Consider the following 23975-nt stretch of genomic DNA (forward strand, 5'->3'; position numbering starts at 1 on the left):
TGTGCTACACAGCACTAAGCAAGACAATACCAGGAAACAAAATCAAAATTATTTTCATTTGATTTTTAGATAGTTTTGAGCACCTAATATGCATGTAGCACTGTACATACTCATACAGAAATGTTACTTCCACAAAGAGAAACAAATCGCCTTGGGAGTAAAATATCCTGCCTTTATAAAAAATTTTTAAAAATCATTCAGGCAAGTCTAGGGAGATAAAAGCCAACGCTCTAACTGCTGAGCCAAACCGGCCAGGGTAGGATATTCCTTTTGAATAAAGTCCCAGAATCAATTTTCTACTGCGCATATTAAATTTAATTTGGAATGCTGGTTGAATTAGTATTTGCTTATCACTGAGAATATTAGTAAAACTGTCCATGTTTGCTAAAGAAAAGTATCTAATTTTCAAATGGGGGAGAATTCAATTTTTTTCCTTGCCTCGATTTCTCAATTTTCTTTTTTCTCTCTTTCTTCCCCTTCTAATGCCATTTTAACTACATAGCTGCTACTATTCTTCCAACAAGCAATACTGACTCCACATTGAGCAGTAAAAAGGAATAGTCTCCATTTTTCTCTTCCAACACAGCATAACTTCATTTCTTTAATATGACCTTTTCTCCTTGCTTTCCTTTTGATTCAAACTGGCCTCATCCATCACCCTGACTTACCTGCTTCCTCTTCCCTTGCTGATCTACTCCCTTAATCACTAAGCCCTCAGGACAATTAAGTTCTGATCAGCATCAAATAATCTTAGGGACAAATCCTCAGGTCTGTTGACTCCAGAGACAGAGTTTCAGTCAAACTAGAGATAACATTTAGGCCTCAGTGGTTTCTCAGCTCTAGGCCCAGAAAAGAAACAAAACCGGAGGCAGCAACACTATGGCTGACATCAGGACCAGATGCACTGATCCACTACCCCCTACCTTAGCGAGGAACAGTAGACTCTGACCATGACTCTGACTCCCTTAGTCACCATGATTAATGATTTTTCTCCTATAAACCCGTTCTCTGGAAACCATCGAGGAGCCAGGTCTTTGGGCATTAGATCACCTGTCTCCAGGCGTGGAACACTTCCTAAAAATAAGCCCTTACTTTCTTTGCTGCAAACTCCTGTTCATGTCGTTTTAGGCTTGGATGCATGCAGGCAAACGTACCCTTTTTAGTCCAGTAACATAACTAAATTCAACTAAATCTTTTTTCCTTTACTTTTCTAGCCTTGTAGTTTCAAAATCAAAGGGCAGCCAAGAAGTTTAACTGCAACTTGAAGTATCAAATAGAAAGAATCCACTCAGTTCTTCAAACAATCAAAGACACATAAACCACTAGACTAAGTGTTCCATTTCCTCAACTCATTTTTTTCTTTAAAATAGCCTTTTATAGCCCTGGCCAGTTTGGCTCAGCGGTTAGAGCGTCCACCTGCGGTCCGGAGAGACCCGGGTTCGGTTCCCGCTAAGGGCATGTACCTCGGTTGCAGTTTGTCCCCAGCCCTGGTTGGTCGTGCGGGTGGCAGCCACTCGATGTGTCCCTTTCACATCGATGTTTCCCTCTCTCTCTCTTCCTCTCTCTCCTTCCCACACTGTCTGTACAAAAAATGGAAAAATGTCCTCGGATGAGGATTAAAAAAAAAAAAAATAGCCTTTTATAAATACACAACACTAGTTTTTCTCTTCTCTGGGTTCCACGTTACTATTATCAATGGCAAACATTTGTTGAGCATCTACTAAATCTTGGAGATATAAATAATTAAGAGATTCCATCCTTGTCCTTTTTATGTTTATAATCTTTAAATGACTAAATCTGAAGAACATAAAGGTCATTCAACGTTTCTCAAAATCATTTTTTAAAAAGCATAGTTTTATTTATTTTTTTTAAAAGCTAGCTTTTTTTTCTTTAATTCCTGTTTTCTTTATTCATTTTAGAGAGAGAGGAAATGAGAGAAGAGACAGATAGAAACATTGATAAGAGAGAACATCGACTGGCCGCCTCCTGCATGCCCCCCACTGGGGATCAGGCCCAGAACCTGGGCATGTGTCCTAACCGGGAATCGAACAGGCGACCTCTTGGTGCATAGGCTGATGCTCAACCACTGAGCCACACTGGCTGGACAAAAGCATAGATAGTTTTAAAAGTCACTTTTGGTAATGGTTAATACAATCCTTCTACACAAAGTCAAATGACCATGAATTACTTAAAGATAGGTTACCCTCCCCACCCCAACTCAGAAAGAACAAAAGAGGGGAAGTTTTCTCTGTTGCTCCAGGGCACACTTCTACTCTAAAGATGCTGAGTGGAGGAATAAGCTATTGGTCACACACCCTTCCCTCTCCTCATTTTAACTTCAAAGAGTACTGATGGTGCATAAAGGACACAAGAGGGACAAAATGATACAAGAGATCATGACAGGGACTGCCATGCCCTGACCATTACTTCCAAAAGAACTGAGATGACAGGGAAACGAAGCCTTGAGTAGAAAATGGAAGGCTGTAAATATTAGTCATAAACAGAACCCTCTTTCTTCTGCCAGAACAGCCACTGAAAAGGCCACACAAGATCAAAGTGAGGTGTGGAATAAAAGCTACATTGGCCCTGGCCAGTTTGGCTCAGCAGTTAGAGCGTTGGCCTGCGGTCCAGAGAGGCCCGGTTCGGTTTCCACTAAGGGCATTGTACCTCAGTTGCAGTTTGTCCCTGGCCCTGGATGGGTCATGTGGGTAGCGACCACTCGATGTGTCCCTTTCACATCAATGTTTCTTTCTCTCTCTCTCTTCCCCTCCCACTCTATCTGAACAAAAAATGGATAATAAAAAAAAAAGCTACACTGATCTACTCAGGCCTGATTCTAGTGTAAGCCTTAAGCTAAAAAGGAGTGGGTAGCAAAGGACAGTCCATCCCACCTTTCTCAACAGTGTAGACCAGAAACCTTGGCTAGCAGTAAACTATATGTGTATGTAGCACATACATAATATAAAAATAACAGATATTTTATAAAACACCATGTGTCAGGTAGTCTTCCAAGAATTTTTTTACATGGATTAACTTCTTTACCTTCACAACTCTATGAAGTAGATGGTATTATTATCCCTATTTCACAGATGAGAAAACTGAGGCACAGAGAAGATAAATAACTTGCCCTAAGTTGTACAGCTGTAAATATAAGACCTGGGAATTAAGCACATACAGTCCAACCCCATCTCCTACAATCCTCAAAATCCTAAAATCTGAGTTGCAGAAAATTACATACGAATTTGAACGTTCAATCCTATCAAGGCTCAATTATCACAGGTTTATTAGTATGACCTCCGTCCAACACCATGGATTCTTTGGATGCCAAGCATCATAAGACAAGTCTTACATGTTCAATAGGCAACAATTCTATCAAATCTACCCAAAAGTAAACACTGACCAGTTAGAATTATTCTTTTCTCACAAGTGAGGCTAATGAGGGCTGTAGTTGTCTTAATGGCACTATTCTTCAAACGATGCCCTTCATCACAGATTAGAAGATCAAATTTTACATTCTTAATTTGATCCAGGGAACGAAGTAACATTTCATAACTGATAATCATAACAGAATAAAGTGGAGATTTGATGAATTCTTCTACTTTGTGGTCCTATGGGGGGAGGGGAAGGAAAATATAACATTTAACAAATCATGGGCAGAAACTGTGTGAAATGAAATTTAAGCAGTATATTTCTCACAGCCACTAATTAAGTATTAGAATACGTTAACTCAAAACCAAATTGTATGCCACGATTCCATTTTTCTGCAAAACAGATGGAGAATTACATACACTTGAAAAACTGCTACATAGAGAGTGAAAAACTGCAGAACTGATTTGAAAAACTACAGATTTAGAAAATGACCAAGGTTAAACTTTTAAGTCTCTTACCTGATCAACAGTAAATATCTTGATTCTTTCACTTCCTAGCCATATTTTAAATTCTTTTCTCCAGTTATTCACCAAGCTTCCAGGTGTGACAATAAGTGTCTTCTTTATTACTGGCTTGCCTCCATAGGGTCCCTGACACTGTAGAGTCCAGATGAGTGAAATACATTGCAATGTTTTCCCTAAACCCATTTCATCAGCAAGAATAGCTCCACATCTGCCATTCACTCTGTTAGAAATAATTATACTTCTTTAATCACAATAGGAAAACATTGTATGCCCCAGAATCACCACTTGTTAGTCAAACACCAGAAGCTGGTATTTTGTAATTAAAACAAACTCTACCCCCAAAATACTTTCTCTAGTTTTTCATTCAGCTGATTTACAACATATCTCTTTTGCATCTTTGATACTTGTATTCATTATATATTTATTGCCTAATTAATTACTAAAACAAATCTGAAATTAGAGAGTTGAATCTAAATCATCTGTTACTAATATGTATGTATGTAGAGTGACTAGAAATGAATCCCAGTTTTACATCTACATTTGAATACTTTAACTGTGCTTCTCATCACTAACAGCAATTTTCATCAGTTTTGGTATTGGGTATCAAAACAGTTTAAAATATATTGTAATCTTAACCATCAAGAGCTATCAAGCTGTATTTATGATTCTCTGATAGTAAATAAAAACCTCAACCAAAATATCTCCTTGCACTATAAGAAATATTAAAGACTAAATACTTAATCTAATACACATAATTTAATATGAGTCTGTTATCCTACAGATGTACTAGATTAATACAATTTAAAATTAAATTGAGAAATATTATAAGTGGTATTTCATGCCACTTTATAGTTTTTAAAGCCCTTTGACATATATTTGGTATATATTTAAAAAGTCACAAAGTCCAGGGGAATTAAAGTTATTACCAAAACCTAAGTATAGTGTATTAGTCATTCTATTCCTTAATGCTAGAATACCAACCAAAAAGCTATTTTAAATGTTTTCCATTATTAAGTACAGAGATAAAACTACAAACATGGCCCTGGCCAGTTTGGCTCAGCGGTTAGAGCGTTGGCCTGCGGTCCAGAGAGACCCGTGTTCGGTTCCCGCTAAGGGCACGTACCTTGGTTGCAGTTTGTCCCCAGCCCTGGTTGGTCGTGCGGGTGGCAGCCACTCGATGTGTCCCTTCACGTCGATGTTTCTCTCTCTCTCTCCCTTCCTCTCTCTCCCTCCCACTCTATCTGTACAAAAAATGGAAAAATATCCTCAGGTGAGGATAAAAAAAAAAAACTACAAACATGAATTATAGTCACTATTATCACTTTTGATCAACAATTTGCAAAGGCAAGACCAAATGCCAGTTGAGATATATTGAGTGGTAGAGAGAAAATAGTAATCCATCCTGCCATGGTGAAAGGAAGAGAGCAAGAAAAGCTTCACTGCGAAGATGCACCATGAGCAGAGTTCTCAAAGGTGAATATGAATTCACTACACAAATTGAAATGAATTCCAAGCAGGGAAATACAAGGCTATGAACCTGGCAAGACAGCCAGAAGACAAAAGGATACTATCCTCTTGTGAGTATCTTATAGGTCAGTGTCCCCCAAACACCAGTCTTTCATGACTACCATCGCAATTTTTGCTATATGTGTTTTTTTTTCTTTAAATAGGCATACTTTTTTTTTTTATCCTCACCCGAGGATATTTTTCCATTTTTTGTACAGATAGAGTGGGAGGGAGAGAGAGGAAGGAGAGAGAGAGAGAAACATCAACGTGAAGGGACACATCGAGTGGCTGCCACCCGCACGACCAACCAGGGCCGGGGACAAACTGCAACCGAAGTACGTGCCCTTAGCGGGAACCGAACCCGGGTCTCTCCGGACCGCAGGCCGACGCTCTGACCGCTGAGCCAAACTGGCCAGGGCTAAATAGGCATACTTTTTATTTAGATTTATTTGAAAAGAAAACTCCATGCATAATTTATTTGTGAAACCAAAGTAAAATGTGCTATTTTTTTCTAATAATTCACTGGCTAAAATATGCTACTATTAAAATTTTAAAAAACAACAAGACTTGTACATGTATACCTAAAATTACCCAACACACAGCAGTGGAGTGCGTACCACAGATTAGGAGACACCGCTCTAAGTTCTGAGAGTCTGAATGATATTAAGCAAGGGAATGCTATATTCAGAGCTGTTTTTACAGAAATATCAAACTGGTGGAGATAAGCAGAATAGATTTAAGGAGCATGAGAAGCAGATATATGAGTTAGAAGTCACTGCCAATAGTCCAGATAAAATGTAATTTTATGACATTGGTTACCACAGCTACTACAGTGGAGTGGCAGAAAAGTTAGGAATCAAATGATATTAGGAGGTCAAAATAATTAAAAGCTTGGTTTGATTAGATTGAGAAGGTGAAAGAGAAGAAATCAAAGATGATTCCCAGGCCAAATGAGATAAGATCTCCAAAGAGAAGAGCAAATCTGAGAGAGAACAGGAGTCTGGACAATTTCTTGGAGATAGCATTCCCTTAACTTGTCACCATTCGAGGGGTTCCCAGAGTTTGGGGCAACTGACATTTCCAACTCCCGATTAAATGACCAATTTAAAAATCAAGGGCCTATGCACTAAAAAAAAAAGAAGAACTAGAAGGAAATAAAGAAATATACCAAGATGTTAGCAGGGACCTTTGATTCTTTTTTATTTCCTTTGTCTGAATTGGGGGGTGGGGGGGGTTGGAGGGATGGTCTTCTACCATATCTTTAAGAAAAGATACTACAATTCTTTAATCAAAAATTCAATTTAAAACGAAGGGGGAAATCCAGGGTTTTGTGAGAGTTTTTTTGTTTTTGTTGTTGTTGTTTTTTTAAGTAGAGGTGAGATAAGAAGAAAACCTTTTACTAAAATTCTCATAAGGAGAATTAAGGCTTCTTCCATTTTGCACCCGTACCCCTTTATCATACTAGTGAACTCTTATTGTATCACATTAAGGCTGACTGTATTTATTTGTTTCTTCAAATAAAGAGTGAGGACCATGGTCCTGACTTTTGTGTGCCCAGCTCCTAGGGCTATGATCCTGATGCCTGTATGCCCAGCTTCTAGCAAAATGGCTAGTATATGGTATCTATCAAGAACCACTTTTGAAATAAATGTACACATTAAGTATCACTCATCATTCCAACTAAATTCATAACGGACCCTCTGAGAATCATTCTATCAGACTCGTCCTAGAAAACCACTATGTTACAGGCTAAATCAAAACTCAGATTAGACTCAACAACTAATTTATTTTCCTACCTCATTCCCATCACACATTCATAAAGGAATATGATTCCTTCTTTCTGATGTGGTCGAAGATGGCATACAAGGTGAGGATCTATTACAACATCCACAACAGGGAAACAGTTCTTATTGAACATCCACTGATGATTATTATCTGGTCGTGGCATAACAAGGGAATCTTAAGAAAAAGGTAAAACAATAATTATAAATGAATTGCAATTTCTCTTTGTTAGCAACTACATTATCGTGCTTTAATTATTCATAAGATAGAACTGCTTGCCATCATTTGTGGAAAAAACAAAACTTCAAATTTAGTAACACTAATGCTAAGCAAAGGTACCAAATTTAAAAATAAAATCTTATGCCTTATTGATGTAAGGTTTCATGCAAAGAATTACAAAGAGTTCTCCAAACTTCATATATTCAAAATGCTCTAAACCAGTGAAATTCACTACTATCTAATAAGAAATTCACTAAGCCACAAAATTTAATAGTTCAGCCCTGGCCGGTTTGGCTCAGCAGTTAGCGCGTAGGCCCACGGATCAGAGAGACCGGGTTTGGTTCCCGCTAAGGGCACGTACCTCAGTTGCAGTTTGTCCCCAGTCCCCATTGAGGTCACGTGGGTGGCAACCAGTCAATGTGACTCTCTCACATCGATGCTTCTCTCTCTCTCTTCCTCCCTCTCTCCCTCCCGCTCTATCTAAAGATAAATGCAAAAATGTCCTCGGGTGAGGATAAAAAAAAAATTAATAGTTCAGTACTCAAAGCAAAGAGAACGATTTCCAGCAGAAAGCATAGGTTGGAATTTTGCCAAGATACACTTGCTAATGCTCACAGCTTCTTATTCTGGAAAGGTTCCCTAAAGTTAACATAAAGGATCCCTTTATTTTCAGTACTGTACTTACTAACAATGACCACTACTTCCTATTAATCAGAAGAATTAAGAATTTTCCATTGACTTCACCCCCACTATTTACTTCAAATTAATTACTACATTCATGAATGTCAAAAATCTTCAGAAAGCAGCATGAAGTAACCATAAAATAATAATGTAATTCTTTAGATATATGCTAATACAATTTTAAAGATTTATTAAAATACCACCAAAATACAAAATCAAATATAACTAGATAGGAGGACTCAAATGATAAGTCTGAAGTCATTTAATAAACTCATCAAAATTAATTTTTGAATATATTTATATATTATACACCATAGTTAAAAATGAAATATTTTAAATATAGAGAAATGAGCCCTGGCCGGTTTGGTTCAGTGATTAGAGCATCGGCCTGCAGTCCAGAGAGACCCGGGTTTGGTTCCCGCTAAGGGTATGCATTTCAGTTGCAGTTTGTCCCCAGCCCTGGTTGGGTCGTGCGGGTGGCAATCACTCGATGTGTCCCTTTCACATCAATGTTTCTCTTTCTCTCTCTCTCTTCCTCTCTCCCTCCCCTTCTATCTGAAAAAATAATAATAATAATAGAGAAATGAAAAGAAAAAGACAGAAGGACAGGAGATGAAAGGGGAATATAAAAAATATGTTCCAGTAGATTAAATAAGTATCCATCAATGAGGAAATAGATGGTCACAGGAATGAAAGTTAAGTCGCATTTACCATTAGCAATTACCCTGAGAAACGTTTTCTGTAGATCTTTCTAGGTTTCTGAGCAAGTAAAAAGAACTAAACTCTCAATTTTGAGGTTAATTCCTGGCAGGTAGGGTATTAAGGCGTGAAAATGGAAAACTTAATACATGACCTTCCTCCATATCCCAGTAGCAAAAGCAAGAGTGCATTCCTTGTGCATTTCCAACCAAAAATATAGCCCCATTTTTTCTATCTTTTTAAAAGGACAAAGGGGAAAAAGAAAAGATAAAGAGCATACAGTGCTCAAGCAAGAAGGACAGAATCATCCAACAAAGTGCCCATCTTCAAGAGAGAGAAAGCCACCATGATAACGGGACACCAAATTTTAAGATGCCCCTCTACCTTCACAGTGAGGCATCATATAATGCAAACAAAATCTCTCATGCTTTGGTTTTAAGTCTACAACCCAATTTTACCCTTGGCAAGATAAAATAAATGAGAATAATCAATTATTTATCGTTTACACAATGGGTTTTCATTTATATATACATGTACAAGATAAATAAATTATCACAATAAAATTTTTCATTCACTCAGTCAGCAAATATTTATTGTATGCTGTATATACCAGGCACTCTAAGTCTTTATAGTAGTATTAGAAACCACATTTTACACTCACAAAGGTGAAAACATTAGTGAGGTAAGTAGTCAAAGAACCAGTTAGTTCAGTAACAAAACCAGGACTCTAACTCAGGTCTCTGAATAAGCACAGTGTTCTTTCCCATTCCCCAAATCCTCTATTATCTGGCAGGGGTGGGGAAACTTTTTTCTGCCAAGAGCCATTAGGATATTTATAACATTGCTCTCAGGCCATACAAAATTATCAACTTTAAAATTAACCTGCTATATTTGGTCAGGCTAATTTGGTGAGGCAAGTGATAGTAGCTGGTACTGATTTCACAGGCCGTCTAGGGCCCAAACGTTCCCCACCCCTGGTAGAGAAAGAATAAAGGAGAGAAGGAAACTTGTTAAAAGAGTTGGTAAGACAAAATATTTGGATAAAGAAAAAAATCAGAAGCATAAACTTCTACTGTCTATATTTTAATTCATTCTCAATAAGCTCATCTAGAGCTAGACATTCTTAAATTGGGGTTTTTATCCCAATTATGCCAATCATTATTTCACTTGAAGTAAGTCAGTTCATCTTTCTGGGCCTCAGCTTCCTCAAATGCAAAGAGAAGTGACTAATCTAAATGATCTCAAAGGTTCCATTTTTTTTTTTATTATTATTATTATTACTTTTTTTTTTATCCTCACCTGAGGACATTGTTTTCATTTTTTGTTCAGATAGAGTGGGAGGAAGAGAGAGAGAAAAAGAGAGAAAGAGAAACATCAACGTGAAAGGGACACGAGTGGCTGCCACCCGCACAACCAACCCGGGCCGGGGACAAACTGCAACCGAGGTACATGCCCTTAGCGGGAACTGAACCCGGGTCTCTCTGGACCACAGGCTGATGCTCTAACTGCTGAGCCAAACCGGCCAGGGCAAAGGTTCCTTTCTTTTAAAAAGTTTCCATAATATTTGCAAGAAGAGAAAATACTTAATTATGTTTTTTTATACACTTTCATTTTACTGCTATTATGAAAGAAGCCTATTCTATTCTCCAACTTTTCCACTACACTACAATTCAACTTTACATGTCTATCTCCTCACCAAATGAGAAGCTTTCTAATGAGTTTTGCCTTTGGGCCCAACACACACACACACACACACACACACACACACACACACACAAAATTCACTCAAGAAATATCTGTTGAGTGAATAATCAAGTTTAAAAAAAAAAACTGTCAAAACCACTCCAGGTTTCATTTTGTAATGTGATTTTCAAATTCATTAAAGTGACGATTATCTGATTGAACTAATTTCTCACAAGTAAAATTTAAATTCTTTTTTTTTTTACATTTATCTTCAGACAGAGTAGGAGTGGGGGAGAGAGAGAGAAACATCACTGTGAGAGAGACACATCGATTGGTTGCCACCTGCACACCACCAACTGGGGCCGAGGACTAACCGCAACTGAGGTACATGCCCTTGGCCAGAATCAAACCTGGGACTCTTCCGTCCACAGGCTGATGCTCCCACCGCTGAGCCAAATCGGCCAGGGCAAAATATGAATTCTTTACATGACATCTCATTATTCAGTATTTTAATATGATGATGCATGTAATCAAGACACAGTCTTCAAAATGGAAGTATAAAAAACATAATCCTGACTCATGAATTTACTAATATTTCTCCTTACCAAATGTCAGATTTTACCCAAAATCATACACATGGATGTATGTGTGTATACATCTAACATTTTCCTTCAATGCATGTACATTATCCCTTACATCAGGTTGTGTATCTGAAGAATAATATATACATGCTTCTACCTGAAAACTTTATTTTTTTGGTTCTCACTTGAAAACTTTAAAAGAAAATTTAAAGTTTAAATTCACATACCAAAACTATTTTGACAGGAAAAAAACAGAATATTCAAACTATTTTTTAAATCTTACTTGGTGCACATGGGTCATGCCGTGGTTTGCAATTTTGTAAACTATTCTGCCTATTTTCCTTTGAACTTGGTTTATAGATACTTTTTAAAGGGTTAGAAAAACACTTCTTGGCAGCTTGAGAAGAACTTGATATAGTAGGACTTCCTCCTCCAAGCTGAAAACATCTGCCACTGTTGAAATCATCTGGGGAGATCATATCCATGACTTCTATTTCTTTTCCACCAATCATCATTGTTTGGCCCTCTTCAATCTTTTCAAGCTCTTTCAATTTATATCCAGTGCCTTTAAATTAAGAAAAAGGAAAGTTAATTTAATGTCCTGACACTCTAAGATGACTTAATTAGTGATATCACAGTCACCTTCCCATAACTGTACCTATACTTTAAATGCAAATAGGCTGGTATAACCCATTAGCCAGAATGAAAACATAATATATCATCTTGGCAAAAAAAAAAAAAGAAAAAACATAGAAATCAGAAAAATTAAATAATAATATAGCTATAATATTAGCCAAGTTTTAGCTCTGGCTGGTGTGGCTTAGATGGTTGGAGAGTCATCCCATGCACTGGAAGGTCGCAGGTTCAATTCCCAGTGAGAGCACACATCCAGGTAGCCAGTTCGATCCCCAGTTGGGGTGCATGCAGGAAGCAACAGATCAATGTTTCTCTCTCTCTCATTGAGGTTTCTTTCTCTCTCTCTCTCTCGCTCTCCTTGTCTCTCTCTCTCTTTCCTCTCCTAAAATTAATTTAAAAGAAATTTTTTAAGTGGGATTCTTTGTTCTGGCTGGTTTGGCTCAGCGATTAGAGTGCTGGCCTGCGGACCAAAGAGTCATGGGTTTGATTCCAGCCAAGGGCATGTACCTTGGTTGCGATTCATCCCCGGCCCTGGGTTGGGGTCATGCAGGAGGCAACCAATCAATGTGTCTCTCAAACATCAATGTTTCTTTCTCTCTCTGTCTCCCTCCCTCCCTCCCTCCTTCCCACTCTATCTGAAGATAAATGGAAAAATATCCTCGGGTGAGGATTTTTTTAAAAAGTGGGATATTTTATATCAAGCCTGTTTGAATTACTATTAATTCAACAGACATTTATTAAGTGTTGCTATGTGTAAGGTGCTGATGGAATGTAAATATTAGTAACTCAGTCATAGTCTGTTCAAAATGAGCTCATTAATCAGATATATAGTGATGAAATTTTAGACTCCTATGCCTGTCTACATTAAACACATAGTTATTGAGTGATTACAAGAAGGCAAGAACTGTGTATACCATAAACTTTTTTAAGGCTCCAAAAAATAAAACACATTTTAGAAAATATGACCTTTTTAAACTAGCTGGAAATTGCTACAATTTGCACTACTAAAATTAGACTAAAACTTACTATCTGTACCAACTGGTAACATATATATATATATATATATATATATATATATATATATATATTCTTAAATGATCTTCAATGGGGCACTTATAAATTTTATTGCTCTAATATAGGAAGAAATTAGTTAGCTGGTGTTCCTAAATGCCAAAGACCAATTGCTCTATTCCCCAAACTATCTGAATTCAACAGTAGTCTTGACCTCTCCACATTAACAAAGATTACAGTTTTAGCTTCGTATATAGTATTCCCCCCTTTTCCATGGAGGTTATGTTCCAAGACCCCCACTGGTTGCCTAAAACCATGTATAGTGCCAAACCCTATATACACTATGTTTTTTCCTATACATACATGCCTATGATAAAATTTAATTTATAAATCAGGCACAGTAAGAAATTAACAATAATAAAATAAAACAACTAAAATATACTATGATAAAGATTATGTGAATGTCGTTTCTCTCTCTCCCTTCTTGTGATGATGTGAGATGATAAAATGCCTTATTAAGTCAAGAACTTCTACCATTTCACTTAAAGAAAGCACCCACACTCTTGTGCTTTGGGGCTATTGTTAAGTAAAATAAGGATTACTCAAAAACAAGGACTATGACCTAGAGGGCTACTAAGGGACTAAAGGGACAGTAGCATATACTAGTTTTAGGCCAAATCATAAACATTAAGTAATATCACAGTACCTCTTCCAATGTCTTTGCCTCCCAGGTCCTTTAATATAAGTGCATTTCCTTTGACAATAAGAACAGCATCACCTTCCCACTTTTTGTGTTTTTTCTTTGAAGCCTTACACCACACAACAGAGAAATATTTAACCATACTATCAGGTTCCACTTCTTGTCCCTTAGACACTGTTATGTCTTTAGGGGGTGAATAAACTAGAATAAAAATATAAAATAAAAACCACATTACTAAAGACCACTTTAATATTTAAAAGCAAAGCCATTCAAACAAAAAAAACACACAAGAAAATCAGACTGTATATAGAAGTATGAAAGAATATTTGACTATATCATGTTAGCATTTTATAAACTAAGAAATTCATATGTCAGATGCTAGCCGTCAGTACAATGAAAATAAATTTCTTATCTCAAAATCATATAAACACGCCCTGGACATTTTGGCTCAGCAGTTAGAGCGTCAGCCTGCAGTCCAGAAAGACCAGGGTTCGGTTCCCACTAAGGGCACGTACCTCGGTTGCAGTTTGTCCCCGGCCCTGGTTGGGTTGTGCAGGAGGCAGCCACTCGATGTGTCCCTTTCACATCAATGTTTCTCTCTCTCTCTTCCTCTCTCTCCCTCCCACTCTATCTGAACAAAAAATGGAAAAATGTCCTCAGGTGAGGATAAAAAAAAATCATATAAACACAGTTAAAGTAAAATAACATAATAATCACTGCAAACATTTTAAAACTCTAAGAAGTAAAATTTCAACATCCATGGGAAAATATCTAAAATCACATTTTGAAAAACTGATTTAATTAACAGTGATATGATATTTCAGAAAACTAAAATAAGATCACAGATTTCCCTGGAAGAAAAATCTGTAGTTTTTTCAAATAAGAACAAATGTAAAACAGCAAAGAGAAATGAGACTAAATTTTATTAAAATATTTTTGTGTCCCGTTAGAGAATAATCAATCTGGGCCACTGATTCTAAGATTCTAAGTTCCTTCTTACAAAAGCCTGTATTTTTCTCAAAAACATTTCTAGAATCACCTTATAAAACTATATCCAATGTTAACTAGACATACTGTGATGATTATTTCACTATATAAAATATTACATTGTATACTTAAAATTAGTATAATGTTATATGTCAGCAATTTTCAACCTGTATTGCAAGAATTTTTAAAACATGTAATACCTGCTGGACTCCCTCTCACCCCACACTTTGAAGCTTACCCCTGCTGAGGAGTACAATCAGAGGCTCTTCTATGACTGAGCCTGACAGGCAGTCGGCAGGCAGAGGAAGGCAGAGGCAGATTTCCAGGTGCCTTGGGACTCTTGCAGACCTGCCCCCAGGTCCAGTGCTGATAAAAACCAGCCTTGGTGCACAGCTTGGTCCTTCCCAAATGCATTAGGCCCAGCAGAGGCAGCCACAACCTACGGATTGCTTGTAGCTCCAAACAGGTTGCCGAGGGCCAGTCATAGGTAGGGTTTTAACATTGGCTTGCACAAGAATCCCTCCCAAGAGACCCAGAACCAACACACCCAGTGGTCAGCTTAAGACAAGATCAGAGCAGGATCCAATAAGCTTCGCAGCAGCATATCCAAACAAGATCTCGGCAGATACCAAATCCTGCTGAGGCAAACTACACATCATGTGGTCAGCACCTGCACAGCAGCGTGCATGCCATGGCCAAGGTTGAGCCTCACAGCCTGAGGGTCGATTCCACACAGGAATGGGGCAACTGAAATCAAAGAGGGAAGAAGCTTGGACGCATCAAGGCCACCTGGCTCACACAGACAGGTGGGCAGGGAAAGCCAGATATGCCATGCAGAAGATTTCAATGTCAACATTCTTACTCCTGGTGGCCCTCTCTTATACCCTGGCCAAAGATACCACAGTGAAAGTGGGAGCTAAGAAAGACAAAAAGGTATCTCCACCCTCTCCAGAGGTTGGGGTGATCAACTCATCTGTATGTAGACATATGAAGAAGCTTTATACAAATCCAAGACAAGCAACAAACCCCTTGATTATTCATCACTTGGATGAATACACACACAGTCAAGCTTAAAAGAAAGTGTTTGCCAAAAATAAAGAAATCCAGAAACTGGCAGAGCAGTTTGTCCTCCTTGATCTAGTTTATGAAACCACTGACAAGCACTTTTCTCCTGATGGCCAGTATGTCCCCCAGGATTATGTTTATTGACCCATCCCTGACAGTTAGAACTGACATCACTGGAAATACTCAAATGGCCTTTATGTTTACAAACCCTTGAATGCAGCTCTGCTTATTGACAACATGAAAAAAGCACTCAAGGTGTTGAAGACTGAACTGTAGGAAAAAAATAAAATTTGCAAGCTCTTCCCTACGTGTTTGGCCTGACCAGGGGACTTCAGAAGACTCTGGGGAAGGCAGAAGCACGGGTGGATATGCTCATTAGGTTATGGTTTAATGTTACAACAGCTATTTTTTTTTTACTTTGGTTTCAAGTATATATGTATGAAAACAATATTGTATACTACCATAGTGAGCCACACTTTTTAAAAAAATAAATCCTCTGAGGGTGTTAAAAAAAGAAATCAAGGAGGGCCCACATAACCAGCATGAGAGACATTCCTGGAACACCCAGCTCAGGTGATCAGGAAGACTGCACCACTGGACCCAACAGAACACCAACTACATAAGGCCACCCCAGGAAGACTGGGAATCACAGCAGTTCTATCTAATACATAGAAACAAACACAAAGAACTGGTCAAAATGGGGAGACAAAGAAACAGGCCCCAATGTGAGAATTGGAGAAACATCCAGGAAAAAAAAAAAAAAGCTAAATAACATGGAGGCAGGCAATTTATCAGATATAAAGGTCAAAGTAATGGTTATAAGAATGCTCAACAGCATGAAAAATGACATAGAAACCATAAAAAAGGACCAGTCAGAAATAAATAATAAAATATCTGAAATGAAGACTACACTGGAAAGAATAAACAACAGGTTGGATGAAGCAGAGGACTGAATCACTGATTTGAAAGACAAAGTAGGAAAAAAACACAAACAAAGCATTAAAAAGAAAAATGAATTTTTAAAAATGAGGAGAGTTTAAGGAATTTTTGGGACAACATGAAGCATAACAATATCCACCTCATAGGGGTACAAGAAGAGAAAGAACGAGAGATCAAGAACCTCTTTGAAGAAATAATGACCATATATTTTGCTAACCTGGTGAAGGAAAAACACACACAAGTCCAGGAAGTGCAGAGTCCCAAACAAGATGAACCCAAAGTGGGCCACACCAAGACACATCATAATTAAAATGGTAAAGGTTGCCCAACCAGTGTGGCTCAGTGGACTGAGCATCCTCCCATGGACTGAGAGGTCCTGGTTCAATTCTCAGTCAGGGCACATAACTGGATTGTAGATTCGAGCCCCAGTCGGGGGCATGCAAGAGGCGTCTCTCTTGCCCTGGCCAGTTTGGTTCAGCGGTTAGAACGTAGGCCTGCGGTCCTGAGAGACCCGTGTTTGGTTCCCGCTAAGGGCACGTACCTCGGTTGCAGTTTGTCCCCGGCCCTGGTCGGTTGTGCGGGTGGCAGCCACTCGATGTGTTCCTTTCACGTCGATGTTTCTCTCTCTCTCTCTGTTCTTCTCTCTCCCTCCCACTCTACCTGAACAAAAAATGGAAAAATGTCCTCGGGTGAGGATAAAAAAAAAAAAAAAAAAAGAGGCATCTCTCTTATATTAAGGTTTCTATCTCTCTCTCCTTCCCTCTCTCTCTCTCTCTAAAAAAAAAAAAAAAAAATCAATAAAAACTATTTTAAAATAAACAAATAAAAATAAAATGGTCAAGGTTAAAGAAAAAGAATCACAAAAGCTGCATGAGAAAGACAGTAACTTACAAGGGAGCTGATTTCTCAACAGAAGCATTTCAGGCCAGAGAGGAATGGCATAAAATATTCGAAGTGATGAAAAGCAAGGACCTACAACTAAGACTACTTTATCCAGCAAGGCTATCATTTAAAATTGAAGAAGACCCTGACCAGTGTGACTCAGTGGTTGAGCATCAAGCCATGCATATAGAGGTCACCGGTCCTATTTCCAGTCAGGGCACATGCCCAGGTTATGGGCCCAATCCCCAGTGGGGGGTATGCAGGAGGCGGCCAATCAATGTTCTCTCTCGTTGATATTTCTATCTTTCTCTACCTCTCCCTTCCTCTCTCTCTATAATCAATAAAGAAAAAATTAAAATAAGTAAATAAATAAAATAATTAATTTTTTTAAAAACTGAAGGAGAAACAAAGAGCTTTCCAGACAAGAAAAAGCTAAAGTAGTTTTTAACCACCAAACCAGAATTATAAGAAATGTTAAAGGCCCTGTTTTAAGAAGAAAAAAGAAACAGTAGAACATACAGCCATCTCTCGCCACTTCGTGCTTTGACTTTTACAACTTCACTCTATGACGGTTTTTTCAAATATATTCATTAAAAAGTTGATCGAGCCCTGGCCAGTTTGGCTCAGCGGTTAGAGCGTCAGCCTGCGGTCTGCAGAGACCCGGGTTCGGTTCCCGCTAAGGGCACGTACTTCGGTTGCAGTTTGTCCCCGGCCCTGGTTGGTCGTGCGGGTGGCAGCCACTCGATGTGTCCCTTCACATCGATGTTTCTCTCTCTCTCTCCCTTCCTCTCTCTCCCTCCCGCTCTATCTGTACAAAAAATGGAAAAATGTCCTCGGGTGAGGATAAAAAAAAAAAAAAAGTTGATCGAGACAGTGAAAATAATACAGCACGTGCTCGGTTGTCTGAGTCAATTATATACCCCCGTGTTACAATTAAAATTAAAATTACTGTACGTATGGACTGTAGGCTATGTATTCGAGCACCCCAGGAATCCTTCAACGCCAGGTGCAACCACTAGAGTCTGGAACAAATTAACCGCAATAAACGAAGGACAACTGTTGTTAGAAGAATAAAATGACAATAAATATGTACATATCACAATATAAATAACTTAAAATGCTCCCATCAAAAGACATAGGGTAGCTGAATGGATACGAAACAAAACCCATGACCCTGGCCAGTTTGGCTCAGCGGTTAGAGCATCAGCCCATGGACTGAAGGGTTGCAGGTTCTATTCCAGTCAAGGGCAGGTACTGGGGTTGCAGGTTCAATCCTCAGTCCTGGTTGGGTCATGCAGGATACAACCAATCGATTTGTCTCTCTCACATCAATGTTCCTCCCTCCCTTCCATTCTTTCTAAAAATCAATGGAAAACTATTCTTGGGTGAGGATTAACAAAAGAAAAAGATAAGACACATCTATATGCTGTCTACAGAGACTAAAAGTAAAGGGATGAAAAAAAGATATTTCATGCAAATAAAAATGAAAAAATAGCTTGGGTAGCAATACTTACTTCTGACCAAAAAAAAGACTTTAAAACAAAAGCATTACTAAAAGACAAAGAAGTACTCTACATAATGTTAAAAGGAGCAATCCAACAAGAAGATATAACCTTTCTAAACATTTATGCACCCAACGTAAGAGCACCTGAATATATAAAGCAAATCCTGATAGACAAAAGAAATTGACAGTAAAACAGTCATAGTAGGGAATTTTAACACCCCATTGACATCAACGGATATATCTTCAGACAAAAAAATCAACAAGAAAACAGCAGCTTTAATTCTCAGTCAGGGTTCGTAACTGGATTGTACCAAATACACCAAATTAGATGTATTTAATGGATATCTTCAGAGCATTTCACCCCAAATCAACAGAATATACATTCTTTGCAAGTGCACATGGAACATTTTCTAGGATAGACTACAGTTTAGGACACAAAACAAGTCTCAATAAATTTAAGAAGACTGAAATCATATCAAGCATCTTCTCTGACCATAATGATATGACACAAGAAATCCAATACAAAAAAAACCCTGAAAAACACACAAAGACGTGGAGGCTAAATAACATGTTACTAAACAATGAATGCGTTAACAATGAGATCAAGGAAGAAATGAAAAGATACCTTGAAACAAATGCAAATGAGAATACAACAACCCAAAATCTACGGACAAAGGGAAAGCAGTCCTAAGAGGGAAATTCATAGCATGACAAGCCTATCTCAAGAAACAAGAAAAATCTCAAATAAACAATCTAACTTTACACTCAAAGGAACTTATAAAAACCCAGCAAACAAAGCCCAAAGTGAATAGAAGAAAGGAAATAACAAAGATCAGAGCAGAAATAAATGAAATAGAGTCTAAAAAAAACAATACAAGGCAATGAAAACAAGCACTGGTTCTTTGAAAAGATAAACAACACTAATAAACTTTTAACCAGATTCCTCAAGAATAAAAGAGAGAAGACCTCCACTAGCCAGTGTGATTCAGTTGGTTTGGCATCATCCTGTTCACCAAAAGGTTGCTGGTTCAATTCCCAGTCAGAGCATGTGTCCCAGTTACCAGCTCAATCTCCAGTAGGGGGCACGCAGGAGAAAGTTGATTGATGTTACACTCTCACATCTATGTTTCTGTCTCTCTAAAAATCAATAAACTAGTCTTTCAAAAAGAAAGAGAGAGAGAATACCCAAATAAATAAAATCAGAAATGAAAGAGGAGAGGTAACAACTGACATCAAAGAAATATAAAGGACTGTATGAAAATATTACGAACAACTATACACTAAAAATTGGGAAATCTGAAAGAAATGGATAAATTTCTAGCAACATACTATCTTCCAAAACTGAATCAAGATGAATCAGAGAATCTGAATAGACAGATAACAACTAGTAAAATTGAAGCAGTAATAAAAAATTTAAAAAAAAAAACTCCCAACAAAAATCCTGGACCACATGGTTTCACAGGTGAATTTTATCAAACATTCAAAGAACTGACATCTATCCTTTTCAAACTATTCCAAAAATTCAAGAGGAGGGAAGACGCCCAAAAGTTCATTTTATGAGGCAAGCATTATCCTAATTCCAAAACTATATAAAGACATTACAAAGAAAGAAAATTACAGGCCAATATCCCTGATGAACATAGATGCCAAAATCCTCAAGAAAATATTAGCAAACCAGGTCAAACAATACCTTAAAAAAACCATACACCATAATCAAGTGGAATTTATTCCAGGGATGCAAGGTTGGTACAATATCTGCAAATCAATAAACGTGATATACCACATAAACAAAATGAAGGATTAAAAACCACATGATCGCCCTGGCCGGTTTGGCTCAGCAGTTGGCCCATGGACTGAGAGAGAGAGGTCTTGGTTCAATTCCTGGTCAGGGCACATGCCCAGGTGGGGGCTCAAACCCCAGTAGGAGATATGCAGGAGGCAGGCAATCGATGTATCTCTCTCACATTTAAAATGGGACTAAATGCCCTGGCCAGTTTTGTTCAGTGGTTAGAGCGTCGGTCTGCGGTCCAGAGAGACCCGGGTTTGGTTCCCGCTAAGGGCACGTACCTCAGTTGCAGTTTGTCCCCGGCTCTGGTTGATCGTGTGGGTGGCGGCCACAAGATGTGTCCCTTTCATGTCGATGTTTCTTTCTCTCTCTCTTCCTCTCTCCCTCCCACTCTATCTAAACAAAAAATGGAAAAATGTCCTCAGGTGAGGTTAAAAAAAAAAGGAACTAAATAAGAAAGGGACAAGGGCAAGATGATAATGACGGTAGGTAACATTTAGGGAGCACTTATTATATATGGCAAGTACTGTTCTAAGTGTTTTATATATATATTAGCTAATCTAATGCCCATAAATCTGTGGGTAGGTGTTAGCATTACACTTATTTACAGATTTATAAACTGGCATAGTGGGGTAACTTGTTCATACAATGAAATATTACTTGATCATAAAAAGGATAAAGTACTGAAACATGCTACAACATGGATAAACCTTGAAAACATTACACTAAGTAAAAGAATCCAGTCACTAAAGACCACATATTATATGATTCCATTCATATGTAATGTCCAGAACAGGGAAATCTATAGAGAACGAAAGCAGATTGATTAGTGGTTGCTTAGGGCTGGGGGTTGAGGTTAGTAGAAGGTTTGGAGGTGGGGTGTGAAAGCTATATACAGGGTTTCTTTTTGAAGTGTTGAAATTTTCTAAAATTGTGTGTAGTGTTAGATGCATATGCCTGTGAATATACTAAAAACCATGAACTGTATACTTCATATGGGAGAATTATATGGTATATGAATTATATCTCAATAAAGCTGTTAAACACACACACACAATAACACCACACACCCACTAGATTGACTAAAAGCAAAAAAACTGACCATACTAAGTGTTAGCAAAGATATAAAGACAGGAAATAATACATTCTGCTGGAAAAATGTAAACAGTACAACATATACCTACTACAACCAGCCATTCTATTGAAGGTATTTACCAAACAGAAAAAAAAAATTAAGTCCACAAAACAAAATTGCATATCTTCAAACCAGGTAAACCTATCTCCCCAAATCCTGAAAAATCCACTGAATACTAGAATTCAGATAATCTGTATCTTCATTATTGGCATTCTTGGATTTAGAGTGAGTCTTGACTATCTTCCAACAATAAATTATCCTCAGAACTATCAGTTTTTTTCCTAAGAAAACAATTGATTCATATGCAGCCTCAATCAACTGTGTCCAGAATGCATAGCCCTATGAACTCTTATCAGTCCCTGAAAGGATTCAAGCTGCTGTAGCCCTAAGCATAAGCCAAGCATCATTTCTGAACTACTGCACTATTGTAGGATCTTCCCAACAGGTCCCCTGAGATCTTCTCTTGCCACTTCTATGCCCTAATACCATTTCCATAATGGTATATTTACTATATTTATCTATATATTTACTATATATTTACTATATTTACCTATTTTTAAACGTAAATATGACCATGTATCTCTCTTGCTTAAAATCCATTAATATTTTTAATTTTTTAAAAAAATTTTCCCAATTTTTATTTATTTTTGTTACATGTTTCTCCTTCCCCCCCCAGACACCCTCCTCCCCATCTGCCCCTCCACCCCCCCTAGCATTGTTGTCTATGTCCATTATTTATGCATACATGCATATAAGTTCTTTGATTCATCTCATTCATCCCCCGTCCCCCTAATCTGAGGTTTGTCAGTCTGAATCATACTCCTTTCTATGTCTCTGGGTCCATTAATCTTAATGGTCTTAAAGAAAACATGCTACTGCCAACAAAAGGATCTTCTGCTTCTCTTCCTCCCATGTGTTATACTAAATTAACTTTTACTCACCCTTCTGAACATTTAAATTTCCCTGACAAACTGGATCAAGTTGCCGTATTTCCTCAGCAATTACTTATGTGACAAGTTCTTCAACGTCAACCTTCCCCATAAAACAGACCCTGAGGAGAGGGTCTGTTTTTGTTTTTTTCCTTTATTGATTTTTAGAAAGAGAAGAAGGGAGAGGGAGAGAGAGATGGAAACATCGATAAGAGAGAACATCAACTGGCCGTCTCCTGCATGCCCCCCACTGGGGATTTGGCCCACAACCTGGACATGTGCCCTGACTGGGAATCGAACCGGCAACCTCTTGGTGCATGGGTCGACGCTCAACCACTAAGCCACACCGGCCAGGCAGAGGGTCTGTTTTGATTGTGTTCATCACCATATTCCCAGAACAGATACTTTTCAAAACTGCCATTTTGATTCTAGGTATATTTTGATTTCATGTTTATAAAAATCCAAAGAGAATAATCTTAAAAGTAATTTTCATTAAGAAAGTAGCTTTAGAAATTAACTTTGAACTCATCTCCAATACTGTCTATTTTTATTTTCATTTTAATGAACTGTTACTTTCAAGATTATTTTTCAATTAAACTATATAACAAAGATTTAATTCATCACTTTTTTATGTGTATTTTACTGATTATGGTTTTGCCAACATGAGTTTTCTTATAAAAACTTAATTTCTACCAAATGCACTTTTGCTAAGTCATATTTCGAATACCTAAATATTATCAGAATTTATCACTCCATCAGTTTTTAGTCAAGAAAATTTACCAGTTTTTAGATAAATTGATAGTTGTCAAGCATTATTTTGGTTGTTTTACCAACCTTGATTTTCTCAAAGTTTTTGGTTTTTAGCATTAACAGAAAAGACAGATACTTGATTAGTTTTTGAATTCTAAAATACTTCGTGGTTTGCAATTTTTAGTCAATTTCAATTCATTTTCTTTTTGCATTATTTCTACTGGCAGCAATTATTGTACATATAAATGAAAGACTGACAATATCTTTCTCATTTTAAAAATTTGTTCCTGTTTTATATTAGGTTATCTAAGAGAAAATTTTAATTCCTCAAGATTGTTGTAACACAGGGGGAAAGGGGAATGTGTTCATCAAACTGCTGGAAAAAACATCCTAGAGTCAAATATCTTGTTATATTCCCAGGACCTATAAAAGTGACTCTTATGCCCAAGATCCTCCCCCTGCCAAAAAACAAACGAACAAGCAACAACAACAACAAAATGGAATACAACAAAAGACAATAAATTCTGAGATTTCAGAAATTTCCTATAATTAACTTTAAAATACCATGAGATACTCAGATTTAGATTTATCCTTTCTTTGGTAGAAG

At 37.6% G+C, this 23975-nt stretch overlaps 1 protein-coding gene and 1 pseudogene across 5 annotated transcripts in view; one reads left to right on the top strand and one right to left on the bottom strand.

Annotated features, from left to right (window-relative positions):
• The window catches only part of RAD54B (RAD54 homolog B), a 97908-nt gene that overhangs the window by 23796 nt on the left and 50137 nt on the right, over positions 1 to 23975 (bottom strand). For 4 of the 5 annotated variants that reach the window (XM_036263964.1, XM_036263966.1, XM_036263965.1 and 1 more), the window contains 5 exons: positions 13398 to 13592; positions 11328 to 11609; positions 7196 to 7358; positions 3888 to 4113; positions 3401 to 3608 (listed from right to left, as the gene is read on the bottom strand). In XM_036263964.1, coding sequence (XP_036119857.1) covers positions 3401 to 3608; positions 3888 to 4113; positions 7196 to 7358; positions 11328 to 11609; positions 13398 to 13592 — 1074 coding nt within the window. Of the gene's footprint in view, positions 1 to 3400; positions 3609 to 3887; positions 4114 to 7195; positions 7359 to 11327; positions 11610 to 13397; positions 13593 to 14760; positions 14771 to 18550; positions 18561 to 23533; positions 23544 to 23975 lie in introns of those variants that run through there. The other variant, XM_036263967.1, reaches the window with a different exon arrangement.
• Positions 15210 to 15719, top strand: LOC118631536 (annotated as a pseudogene).

This window comes from Molossus molossus, unplaced genomic scaffold (genome assembly GCF_014108415.1).
Source record: "Molossus molossus isolate mMolMol1 unplaced genomic scaffold, mMolMol1.p scaffold_m16_p_16, whole genome shotgun sequence".
Lineage (NCBI taxonomy): Eukaryota > Metazoa > Chordata > Mammalia > Chiroptera > Molossidae > Molossus > Molossus molossus.